Source organism: Strongylocentrotus purpuratus, unplaced genomic scaffold, assembly GCF_000002235.5.
Source record: "Strongylocentrotus purpuratus isolate Spur 01 unplaced genomic scaffold, Spur_5.0 spur5_scaffold_1, whole genome shotgun sequence".
NCBI lineage: Eukaryota > Metazoa > Echinodermata > Echinoidea > Camarodonta > Strongylocentrotidae > Strongylocentrotus > Strongylocentrotus purpuratus.
Genome location: NW_022145594.1, coordinates 31,986,538 through 32,011,850, shown reverse-complemented (window position 1 = coordinate 32,011,850; position 25,313 = coordinate 31,986,538). Strand labels below are relative to the sequence as shown.

The following is a 25,313-nucleotide window of genomic DNA, read 5'->3' as shown; positions in this document are numbered from 1 at the left end:
ATCGAGAACGTCACGGCATGATGAATATGTGCGCTATATAAGAACCCACAATCACTATTGTTATCATTATTATTATTAGTAGTAGTAGTAGTAGTAGTAGTAGTATTGGTGGTGGTGTAGTAGAAGTAGTAGTAGTAGTAGTAGAAGTAGTAGTAGTAGTAGTATTATAATTAGTATTAGTATTAGTATCAATATAAGTATTAATATTAGTATTATTAATACTATTATCATTATTACAATATGTATTATCACTCACCTTGGATGTGTTTCCTTCTTTAGCAAGAACTACATAGAAGTCACTGTCCAAGTCTGTTCTGGAGAGTGAAACTTTCTCTAGAGAGGGAGCAGAGCATATGATCTTCGCTAGATCATGTGATATAGTTGGTCCAAGCATGTAATCATGCACTTGAAGATCGATCTTAAAACAAAAACAAAATAAACAAACAAAAAATGATAATATGAGGAAATCAGACAGAGTCCATTGCTAAAGTTTAAGACCACCTGGAATGTTATGCTGCTGTCAATGGGCCTGCATGAAGGTTGTCTCATTGAATGAGTACAGAATGTGTATTTTACAGTGGTCCATATGAACAGACTAACATAGTGCTGCGATTTTTTCTTGCAAAGGTCTTGTATAACAATAAGTCAGTAATGCAGCATGGTAAAAGATTGCCATTTCCATAGGGCCCCCAAATTGACCCTCCATCAAAGCTTACTCTGTCTGAGCATAAAATTAACCAGAAGACTGGCTGCAGCAAAACTGCTGTTCATTATGCCATTTCATGAAGATGGCTTATTTTCTGACCAATAAAACTTATTAGTACAAGTCAAATAGTACTGTTTATATTTATATAACAGTATGCCTATAACAGTGATGGGTATATGAAATGATTTTGCCAAAGTAATATAACAATGTCTGGACTGGAGATGAGGGCAATATGTTTTGTATGACCGCCCCCTTCCTCCCCCCCAAAAAAAAAAAAAAACAAACAAACAAACAGGCAGTCAATGATCATATTTACTATTTATCCACTTCAAAATGTCATCATGGTCACCTATTGGACAAAAGACATCCCCTTGAAGACAAGAGTAAAATGTGAGCTTGTTTAAGCTGTATGATTAGTACTGAAATGATGACACATAGAGATAGATCAGAGTTAGGTTTCAATCCAGCCAGCCTGGTTATATTGGGTATATCAGAGGAACACACCACAGTGTACATTAACTGTGTGTATGTGTGTATCGCATTTGGCATAGACTCAATGTATAAGGTCACATATTACAATGAGTAACCATATATAATGTACAAATGTGTTGTTCGTGTTTCCTTCTCTCCTCTCTCTCTTTTGTCTCCTAAATACTACCAGTATTTTCATTTGATTTTGTAAACGGGTAGTGGTCTTTATATCCCTGCCACTTTTATTTACAGAAATGATTTGTCATTGATTTTATACATGTTTTTTAAAAGTGGACATGAATTTATCACAGGTTATCAGGTATAAGGTCATGGATGTAAAAGAGAGAGTTAAACAACAAAAAATATTATAGACCCATTCTTAAAATATGCAAGTCTATAGACGCCTGTGGATTGGCAATTGGAGGGGTTAAAGGTTAAATTCCAACACCATTTGAAAGATAAAACTAATTTAGAATTTCCCTAAAAAAGGAGGGGGGGGGGGGGCTTGAAAATGTCTTTAAGTGGGAAAATAACGAATATTAGTTGTCGAATCGACTAAGAGGTATAGAGCCAGTAAGTACTAGTCTGATTTTTCAGACCATTGTACCGAATAGTTGTACGTTTCATGCTGCGCAAAGATTCAATCAGTTTAATTTTGGCCATTTCAAGAAGTGGGTTAATGATGGAGACAAATGCTCATGTACCCTTTACAGCTCATTTTTTTATGTATGTTATTACCAAGGAAGAAGAAAAGCCAGTCAGTCATTAGCGTATGACAGTGAAGTCTAGCAAGTAAACAGATTTCCTTGCATAATTTGAATATTAGGACACTGCTAACGTTTAAATTTCACAAATAAGACATACATGACATATTCATAATTCCTGGAAAGTTCTACAAAATTTGGTGTTGGCTGCACAAGGGACATAGTATCTTTAAGTTGGTTTCAATAAAAGCAGAAAAATGAGAAAAATATTAGAGGATAATTTGAGCAACATCCAATTTAATATAGGAAAGTTATGGATTTAAAAAGTTGTAATCGGTGAAACACAAATTGGCAACACTGTGACGTACCATGCGAGCTCCTCTCATATTTGCTATATACAGAAAATTTCATGAACTTTCAATTTATTAACGAAACAGATTTGTTTCATATAGGTGTTGTATAAAAACATATTTGCAATAATTACATTTAGGGTAAATGCATGATTAAATATTTTGTAAAGGGAAAATATAGATTCTAAAAGTTTTTTAGTACAGGGCAAAAAGGAGGGGAGCTCTTAATATATGTCACAGAATTACCAATTTGTGTTTGATTAATTGCGCCTTCCAAAATTGATAACTTTCTTATTGCTAATCTGTTTTTGCTCACACTTTCACTGTTCTGTTTCTCTCATTTCTCTGCTTCTATTTCCCACCTTCCCCTTTAAGTTATAACACGTATATATATGTTGTAAGATATCAAACTTACCACATCTACATATAGTCCGGTGAATACATAAGCTGCTATGGTATGTGCTGTCCTGAAGTTTATTTTCAGAGATGACACTCGACCCCTCAATAATGCTACGGTATCTAGGTCCTGACTCTCGAAGGATACATCAACCAAAAAATCCATCTCCTCTTGGGTTGTGGTGTTACCCTGTACCATGCATTTCATGACATGGTTTGCAATGGTTTTGTCCCATGATACAATGAAGTACAGGAGATATCTAAACTCTTCCTTCCTAGGTAGCACTACTTGCTCAATTAGCCTGTTGAATTCATTGTGATCTGATTCATACAAGGAAGCAAGATGGACTCCAGCCATGTACTCCTGAAAGAGTTTGTGAGGAAAGAAGATTTGAGACTGCAGATCAATACTGCTCTTATCATTTATAAATGACTTTCTTTTCTCTAACACCCCTACTCTGCAAGCTGTTTCCATGGATTCTGAACACTGTTCAAAATCATCTTCTTTAAAAACATCAGTGTTTTCTTGTAGCCCAATGAAAGCAACGTTTGCAACTGGTTTCAACAGCTTCTCAATTTGAGCGAGATATTCTTTGAATGATGGGCTGCCTAAATCTTTGATTTTTTTCTGAGCATAATGCACCCTCAGGAATTTAAATCTTTCATCAAATATTTGAGAAAAAGTTCGAAATGACTTTAACTTTTCTTGTTTTTCGTCACCAAGTTCTCTCCACATAAGACAGAGCATAGCTATGTAGATAGGATGTGGGGCCATATACTCAGATATGATGTCACTTTCTTTGGTTAATTGGATAAGCTGATCTGCTGTGGCCACATTGTCTTCAAAGTACTTGTGAATGTAAACCTCCACATTCTCCTTGCTAAAACCTTCCACATACATGAAAGTGTAGAGTTTCCTTAGACTATAATCCCATCTAAACTCTGTGACCTTCCTTGGGCGACTTGTCACCAATACCGGGCAAGTGCCAAGTTCATCTGAACGAAGAATGTCTATAAGTGCAATGTCACCTCTCTCTGATCTTGCCTTGGTTTGATCAGCAGACTTTGGCTGGTGACATTCTGACTTTGAACGAGCTTCCCCTTCCTGTACAACCTTTCCATCAAACTCATCTAATCCATCAAACGCAATGAAAACATGAGTTGGATTTGACCGGATGTACTCAGTGATCTGGCTGGCTGTTGCTGGGTTGTCCTTGGAGAGATATGACTTGGCAATCTCACCAATCGTGTATTGCTTGGCTTCACAAAGAGGGACAACAAGTACCCACACAAACTTTGGAAGAACAGGACTGTCATTTATCCAGTCCCAGGCAATCTTAGAACAGAATGTTGTCTTTCCAGCCCCAGCCTCTCCCTGAATCATGATCCGCTTGGGGAACTCTCCATTGACTTTGAGATCAAAGAGATCCCTGTACTCAAGAGGTCGCTTGCGTTCTCTATATTCCTCTTTTAGGAGAAGGTTTGTGTACATGTCCTTGAATGGCACAATGGAATCGGGGTTGAGGGCATCAGATCTGATCTTACAGAGACTTGTCCGGTACTTGAATTTGAATTCATCTGCACATCTCTTGATCTGGTCAGGAGAAAGTGGTGGAGTCTGTGATCCTAGCATTGGAACAGGAGCACCTTTAAATCAAATAGCATAAGTGTGACAATTAATGATTTAGATCAACAGAATTTTTTTCTAAACATCAACATGTTTCATTTGAGGATATTCATTCCACACCCACACATGATCATATGAACAATTTCTGATGTATTTATTATTTTTCAAATTTACACTTTCATTTTTTCTTCTTTGCAGTTTAATTTCTAAACATCATACATGCATACTATTGTTGATGCATGACATGTCTATGTTTCTTTTCTTTTCCAACTAAAAAATAACTCAATAGAGTTTGACTTTCAGTAAGAATGTACATACATAATTATAAACGTAAATATCACAGATTTTGCTGACAGTATGGACAATAACGCTGAACCTTATGAATTACAGCTCAAAGAACGATTCCACTTGATATAGAGAGAACTGAGAAAAATGTAGTTTTCCTTTTTTTATGTACAACAAAAGGAAAGTTTCTCCAGGCTGGGGCTGACATAGGGTCACAATAAAGACTCTGTAATGGTACGAATAATTTTCATAAGCTTGGTGTCACAAGATGAGCTAGACTTGAAGAGGAAAAAAGTCAGAAAGTGGCTGGGCTTGAAATGCGGTGGTTCCCAACATGAAATGTGAATGAAAATCCTTGTACAGCTTCATATAAAACTAATTTCATTATTTCCCTTACACAGACCACAAGGCCGACAATATCAGACAAACTTCTGAAAAGTTGTCAGCAGACCCACCAGACCAATGACTCATGGACTGACAGCCCACAAGACCGACATGTCAGTCTTGTGGGTGTTCTGAGAACTATTCAGAAAGTTTGTTTGGCTGATATTGTCGGCCTTGTGGGCTGTCTGTTTTAATACTGGGATGTCCTGCTAAGTAACCCTATTTGTAACAAATGAGAAAATGGCAAAACAGTGTGTGTTGGTTGCCTGCAAGAGCAATACATTTAATATCAATGGCAGTAAGGGCCCTCTTGCGAGCAGCCGATATGATTTCCTTTTCATTCTCACCTGTCCTATTCGGGACTAGACTGCCAGTGAGAAGTTCGCCAGAGAGGGATCCTAAGTCACTTTTTTGTAATCCCTCTGCAAGAAGAGCCCTGATGTCTGTGCCTGGAGGCTGTTTGTCTCTCCATCTCGTGAACACTGTCATCAATGCATCACTGGTATTTAGCATATGTTGCACAGTGATTTGCCCAAGCTCTGCATTGGGGATGTTCAGGTTAATTCCCACCTCTTTGTAGTAGCTAGGTTCAATAAGCTTGGACAGCTTTATAAATTCCTCCTCACTGACAATCCTGTAATAAAATAAACAAATTAATCAAGCATCGCACCCAATTAAGAAATAACTTAAGTCATTCTGAGAGATTTATTGTATTCTTGCACATTAATCTACAAAATTCTCAACCAATTTGTATAATAGAGACATATACCTAGATAATGAACAGTTTCTCAGCACGACATGGGCAGCGCCATTTTCTTGATAAAGTGACATACTATGCAAAGTCGTTTATCAAGAAAATGTATTCAAATTTATGGATGCTTCCTTCCCAGGTATGTGTGGTGATGAAGTATTTCATTTACTTGCTATTATCCTTTGTACTACACTTGCCAGAACGCAAATCGCATAAATAAGTTTTGCTCTTCTGGGGTGAAGGTTTCGCATAAATGAAATAGATTTGTCAACTACTATACTTTAGTACATGTGTTTTTAAAAACAATTGTTACAATTGTTCCCCCAGCCTGTTATGTACTTTTCACCAAATTTAATGTTTACCTTCCCAGCTTTGATTTCCCTCATTGACAGGTAAAGCTTTTGTTATTGAATTAAAAACTCTTCGCAACTCAAGCTTGGTACATGATACATGTACAACTTCACCTGTTACCTCACATTTTCAAGAAAATGGCTGCGCCCATGTCATGCTAAAGGCATTACATCATGCCAAGAATATCTTTATTTATATATTTCCTGTACTCTTTCGTAAGGAATATTTTACATCAAAGGGCAAAAATACATCTCATTTTTATGAATAACTACACTTATTATTTGGGGTGATGTTTCCTGAAGTATGTCTTTAGTATCTCTTATTGTGTTGTAACCCCTACTGTAATTTACTTAATCCAGAAAATAAGGACGCAGGCTCAAGTATATTCAGTTCAAAGTCATTCTGAGCTATTTAAATCCAGGCAATGAATATATGACATATGATAGAACAGGCGGTCAAGTAGACTACTATCTATTGGCAGTCTTGTCAACTCCCTACAGATACATCACATCTCTATAGTCCCTATCCCTAGTCCATCTGCCCCGTGCCACTACACAAGGCACAAGGCACACTTTTATCCTTTCTTCTGGCATCTTAATCCAGACATTTTAGAGCATGAGTAACAAAAACATTTGCATCATATAACCATGTTAAGACGTAGCTTTCTAGTCGGCGCAAGTTTGTCCGTGCAACAATAAATATTCCATAAATATTTGACTTACACCATTAGTTGTCAATATACTCTTACTTGGACCAACTTGCCACGATTAAGTCAACGAAACCTTCCATCGACCCAGTCTTACTCAGCGCAGCGTAAATTCCAGAAGTGCTGGCGCTCGCACTCTGAACAGCGCAAAATCTAAATTTCATTTTTGATTGTAAACAAACATATTCCTAAACCATGAAAATTCCTCTAAAGGCATTAAAAAAAGCTTGCATAATGTGGTGAACACTGTAGGTTTGACCCCGGAAGTTTATAATGTTAGGTCACACAACCCTTGTGAAAGGTCACATATACTCCGAGTGCCAAGTGAGAGCATCCACACGGTCAACTTACACTACCTTCTAGGGTAGCGCGTTACTCCTGGAAGAATCCAGGAGTAAATCAATTGGCGTAGCTAATGCCTCAGTCACACCTTTGCGTATTCGACTTGCGTATTGCTGCGTATTATTGGCAAGCAGTTTTACCATTTGTTCCTATTTCTAGATATCAAGAAATGAATTCTTGATATGAAGAAATGATTTTCTGTTGTAATCCAATGGTATTTCTTGATATTAAGAATTGACTTCTTGCCAAATATCAAAAAAGGTGTGACTGAGGCATAAGCCGACCTTTACGCGGAACATAACTGCCATCGTGTCAACAATGCTTTTCTAAAGTTTGGTGCACTTCCTAATGAGCATTCAAGAATAAACTACTCCATGAAATCTACAAATATGTACACTAGCTTCTACAGTAGAGCACTGTCAGCAATACAGCTTCATGCGCATATATACCTATCGGATTTTATTCAGCTACATGAACTGATAAGATTTATTTAAATGTATATATTTAAGCATTACATACACAAGGCTTATACCTCATTAAGCAGTGCACTTGAATACGGAAGAAAAATTGGCATGCATGTATGATGTTATATGCTTTAATAATAAGAAAGGTACTTTTATTATCTCTACATCTTATCAATTGTTGTTGCAATAAAGAAAAGAAAAAAACCTTAAATACATATAAACTGACCTGTCTGGTCCAGGGTTGGTTTCAACATCACCAGATCTCATCAGGAGAATCATGAGCAGATAGAGAAGGCAGAATCCATCCATGGTGCAAGATATACTTCTCATTCGACAGAAACTCAGTCCGCTGGAAAAGTACATGAATGATGACCCCAGCAAGACATCCTGTAATTGAATAAAAAAAACAGTGGAATTCTGTTTACTATACGCGGATTACTTATATCAGTGACATACATGTACAGTGTACATGAACTAGTTTGATTTTTCAATATATTTTCCTTTTCAAAATATTTGCCTCTTGACTTGCTCGCGTGATTTAATACTGACCTTTATTCAAAGATAAAAGGGGCTGAAATTCATTTTGAAGATCTAGCTTCATACAGGAAGGGAGGATGTACCCATGCATGCATCTCTGCCGCAGAGAGACAAAATATATTTGTTAAGGGTTTATGAATTAAAGCTAGTTGAATGTCATATTATTGGGAATATTCTAATTGTGTAAAGGTGTACATACAAAGAAATAAACTGTCATGAGATTTAACATAGAGAGCATGGTGATATCAGTTGCTGTAAATGGTACAAATTTATAGATTTCAACTTCAACATAACACATTGCACCACCTCACGGTGGGGCGGGGTGGGGGGGGGTGCTCCTCCAGAAATTCGTTTTTTGTTTGTTTTGTCTTTATAGGGCAAAAACAGATTGTGGGCCATTGTCTTTAACTGACCCCTAGCAATTAAAAGTAAAACCCAACCCTAATAGCTACTCCTCTTATATTGAACAGAAGACAAATTTGACTGCGTCTCCTTAATCATGCCTCCGCCCTAAATTCAGCATACAAAGTGAGTGGAATTATTCGTGACATATCATAATGAAAACAAAAACGCCTATCTCATGTAGTTCTTTAGATATCGCAGCAGCAAGACTAAACCTGTAATTTCAGAAATTTACCTTTGTGACCTTTGACCTTTGAACCCGAAAACTAATCAGCATTTCTCCTATGGTTATATATTATCACCAGGTTTGAGCCTTATATATGTCGACCTATACTGGTTCTTGAGATATCGCGTTAACGAGATGAATACCTGGAGTTTCATAATTTGACCTCTGTGACCTTTGTCCTAGTTACTGCAAAATCTAATCAGATTGTCTTCCTTTGGTGATACATTTAATCATCAAGTTTAAAGTTGTTGGTCTACAGCTAGGCCTAGGGTAGCTAGGGTAGACCGAAAATATCAGTCTCTTATATCGACAGTTGTTACGTCTGGATCCACTGATTGACTCTATACTACTCTATATATATAGACTATGCACTCAGTTCAGTATATTTGTTTTCATTCCTAATTAAAATAATATAAGCTAACATACATATAAGCAACAGAGCGTCATCAGTAGAAAACAAAACAAAGCAAGCAAACACCAAACTTTTAAAAGATTCAAGATGCTGGACTTCTGGAGTTGGATTCTTTTTGGAATCTTGGAAGCCTGCTCTATAATATAGTCTATACACTCAACATCATTCTTCCAACTCCAAGGTCCATGCAGATTCTTGATCGGGTAAAGGTAAAATAAAATACCCCAAAAGTATGATTTACGAGAATGATGGGTCAGAAATAAAGAGAATAGGCCTACCCCACCACTACAATTGATAAAATGTTTGTAGGGTACCAAAAATTTCACCAATGAATCTAAATCTCGAGACTTAATTAAGCTTTATAAGTAACAATAAGCATAATCCTAAGCCTAACCCTAAACCCTAACCCTAGGTTTTTTATGTTTATGTACATTAACCCTATTGGTGGGGTATTCTAAAGTTAAGCCGAACAGATAGCCTTATAGAAGGTTGACAAATGTTAGTTTTAAGAAAGATATCCCCATACTTACCAGGTATAGTAATTCGTTTTGGAAACTACTCAATCGACCGCACGCATAAGCTTGTGTGTAGCCTCTATGGGGCGGCGGACGGAAGGAACAAATGTATATGCGTGTGGCGCAATGGAGCGGTACTGTGCGGATCGCGGATCGTAGCGAATACAGTGGTTTCCTGTTTCACGAAATTGTCATTTCTGTGCAGCTTGGGCAGCTTGGTTGATGAGAATCAAGATTCCTAGGCATCGTTAATAGTGAGAAATGAGCTGAAAATACAACGCAATGACTGCGACATTGGTCCTGGGATTGTTTACACCCCGTAATGCTGCGCCCTGTAACGTGCAGGCGCGCGCTTATTTACCTCATCAGTTGCACAATGTAAACAAAGACTAAGAGATCTAGTTACAAAACTGTCTTTGTTTAGTTTTTTTAGTTTTGGGTCTGTTTTGTTTATTCAGAATCAACAAGTGAATTTTTTTCTTCTCTTTCGTACGCTGTACAACCAGAAACTTTTGCGAATTACAGCTAATTCATATATAGGGTGGTATTCTCGAAAGCGGACTAACTTCAATGCCACCCATTATGCTTGCCAACTTCCAACCATGAAAAAAAAAATCGAATTATTTATACATCATCCATGATCTCGGGACACTGTCAGAAACCATTCGCTCTGATGCCTCTGAACTACAATTTCATTAAACCTGGATGTGCATTTGAAAATGTGAGGATTTGAAGAGAATATCGAGTGTTTCATCGAGTCGATCATTCAATCTATAGTAACATTTCTATACACACACTACCCCCCCCCCCCACCACACACACACACAAACACGCATACACACATACAATGCCCTAAACCCCCCGGCCCCTCTTTAAAAAAAAGAAAATGTCCAACCCCGCCCCCAACTCACAATGTTCTCACCCCCCCCCCCCCCACACACACTCAATGTCCTTAACTAACCCCAAACAGAAAGTGTAGGCTATACTCATGCATCCCCTCCACAAACACAATGTCATTACCTCCCCCCCCCCCCTTAAGCACACATCACAATGGCCTGACCCCCTCTTGAATTAAGAAATCGCCATAAGGCACCTAAATTATTAAACCTAACACCATTTAGAAAACGGAGATCGGGAGCTAGATTTTCCTGTGTTGTAATAAAAATATTAAATGTAAAGAATGGATATTTTTGTGGGAGGGGGATGCTTTATGGTTCTTGAATTTATTTTCTACATGTGTTTTGCTTAACATCATTTATGATCAAGAAATAAAATGTGGAGGGGTGTGATTTAGGGGCCTCTACTGCTTGCATTATTTTCAGATTCAATCAAGTTATATCACTTGTGTAGAATTTAGAATGCAAGTCTACATTGCTTGAAAATCTCTATATCAAAAATATATCCTTTGTCAATAGAAACAAAAATCAAAGGTCATTTATTTGAATTGTGTCAAGTTTGCATTGGTTAGGTTTTTATCATTTTGCCTTATCACAGAGCCTCCACTCGTAAAATATTCTTTCATTTCAATTATTAATAGAACTGATGAATTCCACTGTAAAGGTATCAACTACAAAAAAGTATAAATGTAATATGAAATAATCTATTGACATTGGTAGTACTGATCAGGCTATACTCGAACTTCGTACCTTTTGCAGTAAGCCATTTATTGTGTCTAACGTGCTTTAAAGGTACTCCCTTTTGCAGGCCAACAAAATGAAAAGGTTAAATTCCAATGGTATTTGAAAGATAATAAGTGGGAAAATGACGACTATTAGTCGTCAAATCGACTTAGGGGCTATCACTATGAACATGACTGACAAAGAAAGCGGACAAAATATACAGCTCCTCAGCCTAGACAAAGGAACATCCCTTCACTGCTATTATGTAAAATTGTGTAGAACAGGTGTCACATGCATATTCACCTTTTTACATAATAGCAGTGAAGGGATGTTCCTTTGTCTACCTGAGGAACTGTATATTTTGTCCGCTTTCTTTGTCCGTCATGTTCATAGTGTATAGAGCCAATAGGTAATAGTCTTGATTTTCAGACCATTGTACCGCATGGTCGTACGTTTTATGCTGCGCAAGGATTTAATCTGTTTAATTTTGGCCATTACAAGAAGTGGGTTATGGATGTAGACAAATCCTTTACAGCTCATATTATGTATGTTATTCCCAAAGAAGAAAAAAGCCTGTCAGTCACTCAATAGTGTCTGACAGTGAAGTCTAGCAAGTAAACGGGTTTCCTTGCATAATTTGAATATTAGGACACTGCTGACGTTTAAATTTCACAGATAAGACATACATGACATATTCATAATTCCTGCAAAGTTTTACAGAATTTGAGGTTGTCTGCAAAAGGAACATAGTATCTTTAACGACCAGTGAATCTGAAGGAAATCGTTTTTTTAATATGCAAGTGTCAGACAACCCTTCTGATTTCATAATTACAGTGTACAATTTTCCTTCCATATCACAGCCTGTTTAAATCTACAAAGACCTCAAATATTAATTTGAATGCATTCATATAAATCATCAAATTGATGCCCTTAGCCTTCATTTTGACTGGGCAATACATAATAAATCTTGTCTATTTAGATCTATATACTTCTTTTCAGAAACCGCTCATTTCCTTTTTTGTTTACATAAGAGCAGGTAGAACCTCATAACAATGTATGTATGCAATGTTTATTCATATTATCAATATAAAACCAGATGGTCATATTATTTTGATAACTAGTAAATGAATTATGTAAAATGTATCCCTTTATGTCTGTGAAGCTCTTCGAGGTCAGGCCTGTAAATATCACATATAGTTTCTCTTGATATAACATTGTGCACATGGACAGTGAATCCAGGGGGCGCAGCAGAATGCAACTAACCTTTCGGATGTATGGGTGAGAATATGTTCGCAGGTATATGTGTGAGTGTATATTTGCATGAGAGAGATAAATATGAATATGCTTTCATTTCTATATCGAAAGACAAATCATTCTTCCTTATACTTTCATGCGGAATATTGAACAATAGAGATATCATGCAATACTATACGAGATGAAGTCATGTGACATTTCTCAGTCATAAGGAAGCTCTTTAATAAATACCCCATTTTCTATTTGCTACAAATGACCGAAGAGACGATAATATATATCCTTGATATATTTTCTACCTTTGGCTGTGGGGGATCTTACAATCGATTGTCTACATGTGCCTTGCTTAGATTTGGTTATTAAGAGGAAAAACAAAAATGGGGGAGGGGGCTTGAAGGGCCATTACTGGCCCTATTTCTGTTTAGCTCGATCAAGGGATATTACTCGTTTACATTTCATAATGTAGGTCTCAATTGCCGGATAATGTTATTTACAAATATTTTGTTTGTCAGTACGAAAATGTATAAATCAATTATTTTAAGGATCCATTGTTTAGGTTCTCATCAATTAGCCTAAAATGGTAAAGCCTAAACATGTAAAGCAAGCTTTGAAACTTACTTTCCAATCATTTTTAGGATTAATGACCTGTGCTGTAAGGTAATCAAACGCAAATTATATGAAAATTAATATGGCATAATCCATGATCCACACAAGCGAAATAGGCTGTCCGTAAGGAGGCTTTTACAGCCACTAACAATACAAACCCCTTATTCTTCTCACGAACAAGGAATCATTTTTACATACAAGTTCAACTGTAGGTTTGGAGAATATATGAGATTATTGTCCTTAATTGAAAATGTTCTTCCCCGGTCGCTCCGCTCTCTCGCATAATTTAACAAGCCTGCAAACGTTGTATTATGGGTCTTCAGACTCCTATGGCAAGATCTATAAACAATGGAGGCTTGACCGTATAAAATATTAATTATATAGAGTGTCCCATAGAGGGTCAGTGACTCCGAGGGAATCAGGGATGTCTCTCTCTGGGGAATAGTCGACTTTCTCTCTCTTGAATTTAGAAATCGACATAAGGCATCTAAATTTACCCATCATCATTTTGAAAACAGAGATCGGGAGCAAGATTTGCCTGTGTGGTAACATAAATATTAAATTTCAAAGAATGCATATTTTCGGAGGCGGGGATGCTTTATGGTTCTTGTATTCATTTTCTACATGTGTCTCGCTTAACATCATTTATGATCAAGGAATTAATTGTGGAGGGGTGAGATTTAGGGGCCTCTACTCCTTGCATTTTTGTTACATTCACTCAAGAAATATCACGTGTGTAGAATTGAGAATACAAGTCTACAACGCTTGATAAATGTTTACGTTTACAAAAATATCTTTTGTCAATAGTAAAACAAACAAAAATCAAACGTCATTTATTTGAATTATGTCAAGTATCCATTGTTTAAGTTCTTATCATTTCACCTTATCAGACAGCCTACACCCTTAAAATAATCTTTTATTTCAATAATTAATAGAACTGATGACTTCCACTGTAAGTTTATCAATAACTAATACATTAAATGTAATGTGAAATAATCTATTGATATTGGTACTACTGATCACGCTATACGCGAACTTTGTATCTTTGGCAGTAGGCCTATAGTTATTGCCTCGAAGGTTGATTCGACGACCAGCGACCCAATAAACCGTGAATTATGCAATTGTCAAAATGCCCTTCTGATTTCTCAACTACAGTGTACATCTTCCCTTCATACAGAAATCCAGAAAATGGGTAGGTCTATTAGCGTGGGGTTGCTTCAGCTGTATATGTAGTATAATAAACATCTGTACGATTTTTTTTTACAGGGTGAGAAAAAGAGTTGATTTATTGCATGCTTATCCCGATGAAAAAATAGTTGCAAGCTTAATATGAACTTTGTTCCTTTTACAGTAGGCCTAGTTAGTGTGCCTAGAAGTGCTTTAATGACCAGTCAATATGAAGGAAATCGTTTTTTTTATATGAACGTGTCAGAATGCCCTTCTGATTTCTTAATTACAGTGTACAATTTTCCTTCCATATCACAGTTTGTTCATATCTACAAAGATCGAAAATAATAATTTGAATGAAGTCATATACATTATCAAATTGGTGGTCTTATGCTTCATTTTGACAGGGCAATACAAATAAATCTTGTCTATTTAGATTTGTATACTTCTTTTCAGAAACCCCTCATTTTCTTTTTTGTTTACATAAGAGCAGGTAGAAACCCATAACAATGTCCTGTATGCAATGGTTATTCGTATGATCAATATAAAGTATCCCTTTATATCAGTGAGGCTCTTCGAGGTCAAGCCTGTAAATGTCACATGTAGTTTCTCTCGATATAACATTGTGCACATTGGCAGCGAATCCAGGGGGCGCAGCAGAATGCAACTAACCTTTCGGATGTATGGGTGGGAATATGTTCGCATGTATATGTGTGAGTGTATATTTGCATGAGAGAGATAAATATGAATATGCTTTCATTTCTATATGGTAAAGACAAATTATTCTTCCTTATACTTTCATGCAGAATATTGAACAATAGAGATATCATACAATACTATACGAGATGAAGTCATGTGACATTGCCCAGTCATAAGGAAGCTCTTTGACAAATACCCCATTTTCTATTTGCTACAAATGACTGAAGAGACGATAATTTATATCCTTGATATATTTTCTACCTTTGGCTGTGGGGGATCTTACAATCGAATGTCTACATGTGCCTCGCTTAGATTTGGTTATTAAGAGGAAAAACAAAAGTGGGGGATTGGGCTTGAAGGGCCATTACTGGCCCTATTTCTGTTGAGCTCGATCAAGGGATATTACTTGTGTACATTTCATAATGTAGGTCTCAATTGCCGGAAAATGTTATTTACAAATATTTTGTTTGTCAATACGAAAATGTATAAATCAACTATTTTAAAGATCCATTGTTTAAGTTCTTTTCATTTAGCCTAATATGGTAAAGCCTAAACATGTAAAGCAAGTTTTGGAACTTACTTCCCAACCATTTTAAGGATTAATGACCTGTGCTGTAAGGTAATCAAACGCAAATTATAAGAAAATTAATATGGCATAATCCATGGTCCACACAAGCGAAATAGGCTGTCCGTAAGAAGGCTTTTACAGCCACTAACAATACAAACCCCTTTTTCTTCTCACGAACAAGCAATCATTTTTACATACAAGTTTAACTGTAGGTTTGGAGAATACATGAGATTATTGTCCTTAATTGAAAATGTTCTTCCCCGGTCGCTCCGATCTCTCGCATAATTTAACAAGCCTGCAAACGTTGTATTATGGGTCTTCAGACTCCTTTGGCAAGATCTATAAACAATGGAGTCTTGACCGTGTAAAATACAAATTATATAGAGTGTCCCATAGAGGGTCAGTGACTCCAAGGGAATGAGGGATATCTCTCTCTCTCTCTCTCTCTCTGGGGAATAGTTGACTTTCTCTCTCTTGAATTTAGAAATCGACTTAAGGCATCTCAATTAATCTAACACCATTTTGCAAACGGAGATCGGGAGCTTGTTTGCCTGTGTGGTAACATAAATATTAAATTTCAAAGAATGCATATGTTTCGGGGGAGGGACCGCTGCTGCTTGCATTTCTGTAAGGTTCAACCAAGTGATATCAATTGTGTACAATTGATAATGCAAGTTTACATTGCTTGAAAATCTCTATATTAAGAAAATATCTTTTCCAAATAGAAGAAACGGCATTAATTTGAATTATGTCAAGTCTCCATTGTTTAAGTTCTTATCATTTCGCCTTATCAGAGAGCCTACACCCTTAAAATAGTCTTTCATTTCAATAATTAATAGAACTGTGACTTCCACTGTAAGTTTATCAATAACTAATACATTAAATGTAATAAGAAATAACATATCGATATTGGTAGTACTAATCACGCTATACTCGAACTTTGTATCTTTGGCAGTAGGCATATAGTTATTTCCTCTAGGCTTTATTCGACGACCAGCGATCCAATAAACAGTTTATTATGCAATTGTCAAAATGCCCTTCTGATTTCTCAACTACAGTGTACATCTTCCCTTCATACAGAAATCCAGAAAATGGGTAGGTCTATTAGCGTGGGGTTGCTTCAGTTGTATATGCAGTATGGTAAACATTTGTACGATTTAGTGCATGCTTATCCCAATTAACAAACTGTTGCAAGCTTAATATGAACTTCGTTACTTTTACAGTAGGCCTAGAAGTGCTTTAATAACCAGTGAATATGAAGGAAATCGGTATTTTATATGAAAGTGTCAGAATGCCCTTCTGATTTCTAAATTACAGTGTACATTTTTCCTTCCATATTCATATAAATTCATATTCATATAAATTATTGAATTGATGCCCTTACCCTTCATTGTGACATAGCAATAAAAGGTCAGGCCTGTAAATATCACATGTAGTTTCTCTTGATATAACATCGTGCACATAGGCTGCGAATCGGGGACACGGAGGCGGGGGCGGGGGCGGGGGCGGGGGCAGAGCACAGTGTAATTAACCTTTCAGATGTGTGGAGGGAACATGTGTGCATGTATAAGCGTGAGTGTATATCTGCGAGAGAGAGAGATAAGTATAGATAGAATATAAATATGCTTTCATGCTGCTTGTAAGTATCGGCCTGCATGGTGATGTAAATATACATTAGGCTTGCCGGTGCACCATGTGAGAGAGAGGGAGGATTGAGGAGTCCTGAAAAGAACTCTCGGTTATCTTTCTTGAGGGTGTGTAGTCCTGGAAAGGACTGTTGGTGTAGTCTTGAAAAAGACTGTTGGTTATATTTCTTAGCTTATAGTTCTAAGGAGAACTATAGCGCTTGGAGAGGATGGGTGGCGGGAGTGGCTCGACGTTTCAAACAGTTGACTATCCGTCGTCAGGAGTGGAGAATAGCTGGCGTGCGTGAGCTTAAAGGTAAAGACCAGTTTTGGAAACGCCCCCCTCCTAAAAAATGAAATGGAAGCTCTTATTACCAATCATGTGAAAGAATATGTTTTGACTACTACGGGAAATCTCCTACTATACAGTGTGTATTTGGTTAATTATTATATCTATTTGGACCTGATAGATATAACGCACGTGTCGCGCACATGTCGCGTAGTCCCATGTACATCTTTCTGCGTGCAGTGCAGTGATTGTAACTTTACCATGACTGGGCCAAATTTCTTATAATTTTGATGATTCCAGAACCTTGCAGTACACACCAATACTTATATGCTACGTGATCAACCTGTTCTGATCGATTCCACAACGTTTCTTTCCCAATGCAATGGCATGACCAGAACTAGTTTTTACCTTTAAGTTACCGGGGTGCGGATGTGGGGGAAATGTACATGACCGTGTGGGCTTGAGTCATCGGGGAGTGGACATAGGTGGTCTGCTTGTCCGTCTGCTTGTCCGTGTGGGCTGGAGTCTCCGGATTGCGGACTTGGGGGAGTTCCGAAGCACACTCCAATCATGGATTGAAAATGGGAAATCACCTACCGGCCAATTACAACCCCCCCCCCCCCCGTAAGAATTCTACTTTTATTAAAACCAACTTATTATCAGGGTAAACCACCCCTTTAATGAACAGGGGGTGGTAAATAAATATTGTCCTCGGTGTAGTTTTCCTTGGGGGAGGTAACTGTCCTAGGGTGTATTTTTTAAGGATAGGGGGTAATTGTCCTCGGGTTGATTGTCCTTGGTTGTTCTTTGGGGGTAGTTATCCTAGGGGTAATTTTTAGGAGTGGGAGGTAATTTTCCTCGGGGGGGGGGGGGGGTTATTGTCCACGGGGTAATTGTCTTGATACACATTATCACAATTCTACTCATTCCTGCCAACTTTTCACTTCAGGAAGATAGACACATATGGTCTCTGTTCAATATAGGTTTTTGCGGCCAATCCACACTTTTTTCATTCAAGCTCATATTCCGAACATTTGAATTCGCGCAAGTCGCACTTGCAGCGTTGAATTAGCTTTCAAATTCACTACCCGTGCAATCAGTTGTTTAATCGGTTCATTTAAATGCGTACATTTCGTGCAAAGAGCATCAAATTCATTTAATGCCGGCTACGGTACCTCGGTGGTCATTCAAATTCGTGAATGAGCAAGCATGTTTGAAATAAGTGCATTCAAATTCAAACTCAAATGACACCCGGTTACTTTTTCTTTTTCAACTCATCAAAGTTTGTACAAATATCACACTTTTCGTGGCATGTTCAAAATATATAAATGCACATACCAAGATATGCCTAAGATAAGACAATTTCAAACATTTTGTTTATTTTGTGGTGGACTCGTGTCTGAGTATTGTGGAATTGTGTATGCTGATCTTAGGTTGGGTGAATTTCAAGTGTTATTGTTCTTGTAGGGGATGGTATCCGTGTTTAATATTGTGTGATTTTATCAGCAAAGTGTATCTTTATAGGAAGTGTCTTTGGACTTTGGATCCATTGGTGACTGGTATTCAACTTATCGTACCTTATTAGGGCTACAACAAAGAGGGGGGGGATATAAAGGGGCTGGTAAAGGAGAAAGGAGGAGAACAGTTGAGGGAGAGAGATGAGAGAGTGAGAGAGAGAGAGAGAGAGAGAATGGGGAGAGGAAAACATGGGTGAGAGAGGGAGAGCGAGAGAGAGAGAGAGAGAGAGAGATAAGAGCACAAACACATAACTGGGATATATACATCATACAAAAGAACAATTTCATTGGAAAAGTCTTTTCATTCAAGTTTGTGTAAATGCATTTCAAAATAATTGTTTTTTTGGTTTTAATTCAGGGAAAATGCATTTCCGCAGTACTATAGAAGACATCACCTCCAAATCACTAGTTTTGATGTTGTAAAACTCTATCAATGTTTCCAATTATTTAGAATATGTATACATATACATATCGAAAGAAGGGTGTAGCACGGGATATTCATGTATACAAAATTATAGAATTAGCGATATGATGATCAAATACATGATTCACAGGCAACATTATTTTGTCAGATAAACAAAAGTTAACCAAACTGCATGTAGAGATTTTATTGTGTAACAGTGATTAAAAATAATTCCAATTATTCAATTTTAAAAAAATAATGTTTCCCACTCTTTTGTAGAATCCCTCTTAATATTACACTAAATTGAATGCACGTAGTAGTAAATTACATGCCCAAAACTGGCTCATCGTTATATTATGTTGAACTGGTCAATATTTCATCAACCATTTGTGATAATACCCATCGCCCCCCCCCCCTCCCTCTCTCTCAGATTTGGTTTGGACGGGGGTGCAGGGGCGGATCCAGGGTTTTCCAATAGGGGGGGGGTTGAAATGTGAAGATCGAGCCGACCAATCTTTTGCTCAGTCATTTACATACAGAATAAATAAAAGTGGACCTTGGAGGCTCCCCTGTGGAACGCCACAGCTAACATTACATAAATCCGATGAACAATCGTTTAAAAAGACATATTGCTTTCTGTTAGAAAGATAGTTCCTGAACCACTCCAAAGCCTTTCCACGTACACCGTAATGGGAAAGTTTATAAAGTAATATATCGTGGTTTATTGTGTCAAAGGCCTTGGAGAAGTCGAGGAAAATACCAACCATGTGAGAAGATTTGTCAATAGCATGAGCTACTTTCTCCACAAAAGATAATAAAGCATGAATGGTACTATGTTTATCCATAAAACCAAATTGAAAATTGGAGAAAACATTAGGATTTTTTAGGAAGGCAACTGTTCTAATGTATATGATTTTCCCCAAGATCTTAGAGAAAGAAGATAACAAGGAGATAGGTCGATAGTTTGTTTACATCAAGTTTGTCACCTTTTTAAAATAAAGGAATGACTTTTGCGATCTTCATAAAGTTTGGAATTTTCCCATGTAGTAAAAACAAATTAAATATATGAACCAGGGGATGTACTATAAATTGAATAATGGCTTTAAGGATAACATTATTGATGTCATCGTGGCCGGAACTTTTCTTGTTGTCTAGGTTTGAAACGATGTCTATAATTTCATGTGTATATGTCGGAGTAAAAAATATAGAACTCTGGTTAGCTGGACCAAGAAAATCTGTAAAATGTTTTTTGGAAGGAGGTATATTTTTGGCAAGATTATCCCCAATGGAGGAAAAAGGGGTATTAAATATATTAGCAATGTTGACAGGCTCCTGTACAATGTCATCATTAAGTTTGATTTCCGTTATAACATCTTTATTGTTCGCCACATTCTTTGCTTGTTTGAGGACTTTCCAAGTGTTTTTCATATCATGTTTATGTAGTTCAAGTTGGTGTATAAAGTATTTTTTTCTTTCTAAACGTATGATTTTAGTCAAAGTATTTTTTATAGGATGTTTATTTATGTTAAGTTTAGTCTATACCTTCCGATGTATAGACCGGAGTAGAGACTTAGATATCCATGGAAGTCTCGGGGACTTTTTGAAATTTCTATTATTGTCTCTTTGTTTGGGAAGAAACATATCTAGCTGGGTGTTTAAAATGTGAAAAAAAACGTATCGTACGAAGAGTCTACATCATCCTTCTGTATTAGACACACATGACCAATCCACATTTTCAAGACTAGCACTTAAACTTGTTAAATTCGCATTGTTAACTTTACGTCGTAGAGGGCGGGGACCATGATTATTAAGTGACTGGGATACATTGTAGTATGTCATAATGGGGTAGTGATCGGTTGCATCCGAAAGAATGATTTCTGAATCAGGATGAGGAGTAATGTTGGAGAAAATATGTTCTATTAAAGTGGCAGACAGATTTGCTACGCGTGTGGGTTTGGAAACAAGCGGCAAGAAGGAGGCAGATAAGAAAGTTTCAATGAGCTCATGGGCGATATTATTAGTGGCACATTTTAGTATATTTATGTTGAATTCCCCAATCAAAAAACAGTCCTTATAATTAAATGTTGTATTTCGAAGCAAGTCAGACAAATGTGTTATAAAATTGTTTCCATTAGAACTCGGAGGTCGGTTAACAACACATACTATTACATTATTACCACCTGGCACTTTAATTTCTAAAAAAAGAGATTCAATGATGTCATTACTAATTGAGATATTTTCGTGAACAGAGTAACAAAAACGTTTAAGTATGTATAGAGCGACACCTCCACCTGTTCTTCCTTGCTTGTTTTTGCAAATAAAATTATAGTTATCAATAGAAAATAGTATATTGGAATCCTGAGACAGCCAAGTCTCTGTCAAACCTATAACAGATAGAGGTTTGGGGGAGGGATTATTCAAAAGTAACTGTAGATCATGAAAGTGTTTGTTTAAGCTCCTTATATTAATATGAAGTAGAGAGAATGTACCGCGTTTAAAGTTCTTAACTATATCATCAAATTGTGAAACTATTATATATTTGCTGAAAGAGCTTTGTGCTGGGTCCTGCTGATCAAAATCAAATCGAAGTTCTTCAGAAGAGGAATTGATGCTGTCAGCAATATAATCATCATAGGTACCTGGGGACTTTGGTAATGTTATGTTATTAGAGAGAGAGGGTAAATCGAGCAGATCGTCATCTATGGGGGAATTAAAAGACATACAAATGATATAACAAACATACAAATATGAGAATAATACAGACTGGATTCTTTACATATTGATGATGGCTTGCTCAATAGCTCATTCATGAATGTGTTCTATATTTATGTATTCATTTATTTATTATATCTATACAGGGTGGCACATTTTACCAGTTAGGATGGTCCTCCATGAGGCCCTGTGTGGTAACAATGCTATTCAATAACAATCATCAATGAAATTAGATAACAGCAACAAAACAAAATATAAGAAAAAATACACACATGTTTACATATATCACAACAATTGGTATCCTCATAAAAAGCGGAGTATTCAAGAAATACAGTTGCACATTGTTAATATCTCATTGTATGTACAGACAGTAATAGTTTGTAATCAGATGCTTAATAGTCATGATATTTTCAGGCATTCTTACACAAAACAAATAATAATATAAAAGATCATAAGCAACGACAAAAATGTAAATTTATGTCATCTGATAAAGCCTGACGGGATACCAAATTTGCTATGTACAGATTTACATCGGATTGCTTTTCAAGTAATACAAGTAATACACTTAGATTGTTCGCAAGATAGCTAAATAATGGAATATATGTGCACGCTTCAATACAAAGGAAAGCACCAAAAAAGTGGCGAGGACTGATGCAGTTCATTTATTTCAAAAGTTTCCTGTCAACCTATGTTTAAGAAATGTATTAATTTTGCAGGTAATACAAATAATTCACTTATAGGTAGTACTATTGCAATTATAGTACTGTTATTATATACACATTTGAACTGTTCTATAAAGAATTGTACTGGAATTAGTGCAAATTTATATACATGTTATGCATTGTTATGAGCATTCAAAGTGCTACTACCCACGAGCCCCTTTTCCTTTGGCCTGGTCCCTATTACTACCCCTTTCAAATGCCTGCCCCTCTCACCCCCCCCCCCCCTCTAGTCAGTGAGTCTGTATTGACTGGCAAGGCTTTCAGAATCATATTCCAGGGACAAATGCTTGCTTCGTCACTGGTTAATGAATGCAATGACTGTCCTCGTGGGAAAGTGCACTTTCGCAGTTTGCCCCTCCTCCCCCAACCATCCTGGCAATCTAAGACCCACCACTGCTTGTAACATAACAATGATCATGGAAGTTTTCAAACACTCGATGAATATACTGTATTTCTTTCCAACATTTCAACATCTAACTTAGATTTAGGTTTATATCTAAATGTCGCATAGTGTATAGTCGTCTATTTACATAAGTACAATAATGTGATGGTGGGAAATTGCACGCAGGTCGACAATGCAAGACAGGCCCACCACTATGGACGTTTGAGCGTGCAGCGAGAAGGTGACTTGTTTAACTAACCAATGCGCAGATGCAAGACCGAGAAGGCGAGAAGGTCGACCGTGGTTACCACTATTATTTCAGAACCCTTACACATTCGTTTGAGTAAATGACCCGGTGTTCTTCTCTTTCTTTCGTTGCAGGAAAGTCTTCGTAAGAATGATCAAGGATGAAGTCTGCCTGGTCGTCTACCTGATCGCATCCCTGTTCGACCAGCCGTGATGGCGCATTCAGGTCTTGGTACACATGATCACCGCTGTCCTGTGTTATAGAAAGAGAGAAAGAGAAACAGATCGACAAGATCGACAAGATATATAATTCTAATTTCCCCATGATTGTATGAAATATCTGATTCGTGTGTAATAGCTTTTTTATCCGGACCCCATGGAAGAACAGGCGTATTTTGTTAATACACCTGAAATGGGCTATCCGCCGTATATCTCATTTATGTATGTATTTGTATGTTGTGATGCTTTTATACGGAAATAAAAACAAACAAACAAACAAGGGTTTATTGCATAGATTTTGATTGCTTACATCACACCACCATCTTAAATGTTAGGCTGATACATTTCAGAAGGGTGCATGGGATAGTGATGATGACGATTATGATGATGATGATGATGATGATAATGATGATGATGATGATGATGATGACGATTATGATTATGATGATGATACCTATAATGGTGTCATATTTTTGTTACAATCACGTAAGGTCACTGGCTCATCCAAAGAAGTTCTTACATTACACAGTGTCACCTGCTTTAATGATAGGTTTTTAACACACGGGGAACCCCGTCTCCGTAGGGATTACAATGGTAATATGCTCACTGAGCTTACACCTAGAACTTTAAGGAAAGATTTTCAAAATGATTTGTTTTAGATCAGGCTGCAGAGTATACTCGTTATGGTTAAACATGTTTTTAAATTCTTTCAAAACCAATTGTATTATCAAGGTTTCGCCTTAACGTTTAAGCCCTACCCCACTCCACCCAAAAGAAGATTAAGAAAATGTGCTTGATGCATACGTAGGCTGATACAGGTTCCCATTAACCTAGAAGCTATTACAGGAATTCAATGGTGGTGTGCACTATTCACTAACCACTGCACATTTATATCCATTCACCCGTCAATAAATACATACACACCCACATATTCAGCACACAATCACTCACATCCATGCAGGATACTTATATTTATTTCATCTGTAAATAGAAATATGTTATTACTTAGTTCGTAAACTCACATGTACTTTATTAGAGTCGACGGCAATTTCTTTTACGGTAGTTTGTGTTGGAGGTTGAGTTTTCGGCAAGGGTTGCTTTGTGAAGTAACTAGATTTCAAGATTCTCGAACGTTCTGCAGGTAAACAAGATAATATCATTAATCAATTGGCTCGACTGGGGGCTTCATCCAAATAACTTTCAAAATAAATTTAATCATAATCAATTTTTTAAATCAAGCTTGTAATTATTAAATCCAGTTTCGATATGAATTTCGATATGTGCTGTTGGTGCATCATTTGTAGATTTGCTACAATCAGTGACCTTTTTTCCGTCCTTCCTACTTCCCTCTCTCTCCCTCCCTCCTTCCTCATTTCTCTCTCGCTGTCTCTTCCCTTACATTAGGGACTTTTGGATTTGCACGACGAGAACGTGTACTGAAACGTGTGACATCCTTTTAAGGCATTGCCAGTGCCTTAAATGGACGTCACATGTGACTGCCAGTGCCTTAAAAGCAAGTCACACGTCCACGCAAATCGTAAAGTCCCTATTATAAGGGGAATAACACGGCAACTATACAGTGTAATATGTTTGTCAACTTATCAGTAGGCCCTACTCGTGCAGAGCGCTATAACATTTGACCTCAGTCACACCAACGAG

General features: G+C 37.1%; 1 protein-coding gene across 1 annotated transcript in view; it reads right to left on the bottom strand.

Annotated features, from left to right (window-relative positions):
* Positions 1-24,611, bottom strand: part of LOC115921325 (NACHT, LRR and PYD domains-containing protein 12-like) — a 28,164-nt gene extending 3,553 nt beyond the window's left edge. Inside the window, exons 1-6 of the mRNA XM_030978690.1 lie at positions 24,606-24,611; positions 23,521-23,688; positions 7,764-7,924; positions 5,271-5,557; positions 2,647-4,274; positions 257-418 (exon numbers count right to left, since the gene is read on the bottom strand). Of these exons, the coding sequence (XP_030834550.1) occupies positions 257-418; positions 2,647-4,274; positions 5,271-5,557; positions 7,764-7,924; positions 23,521-23,688; positions 24,606-24,611 (2,412 nt within the window). The remainder of the gene's footprint in view (positions 1-256; positions 419-2,646; positions 4,275-5,270; positions 5,558-7,763; positions 7,925-23,520; positions 23,689-24,605) is intronic.
* Positions 24,612-25,313: the final 702 nt, after the last annotated feature.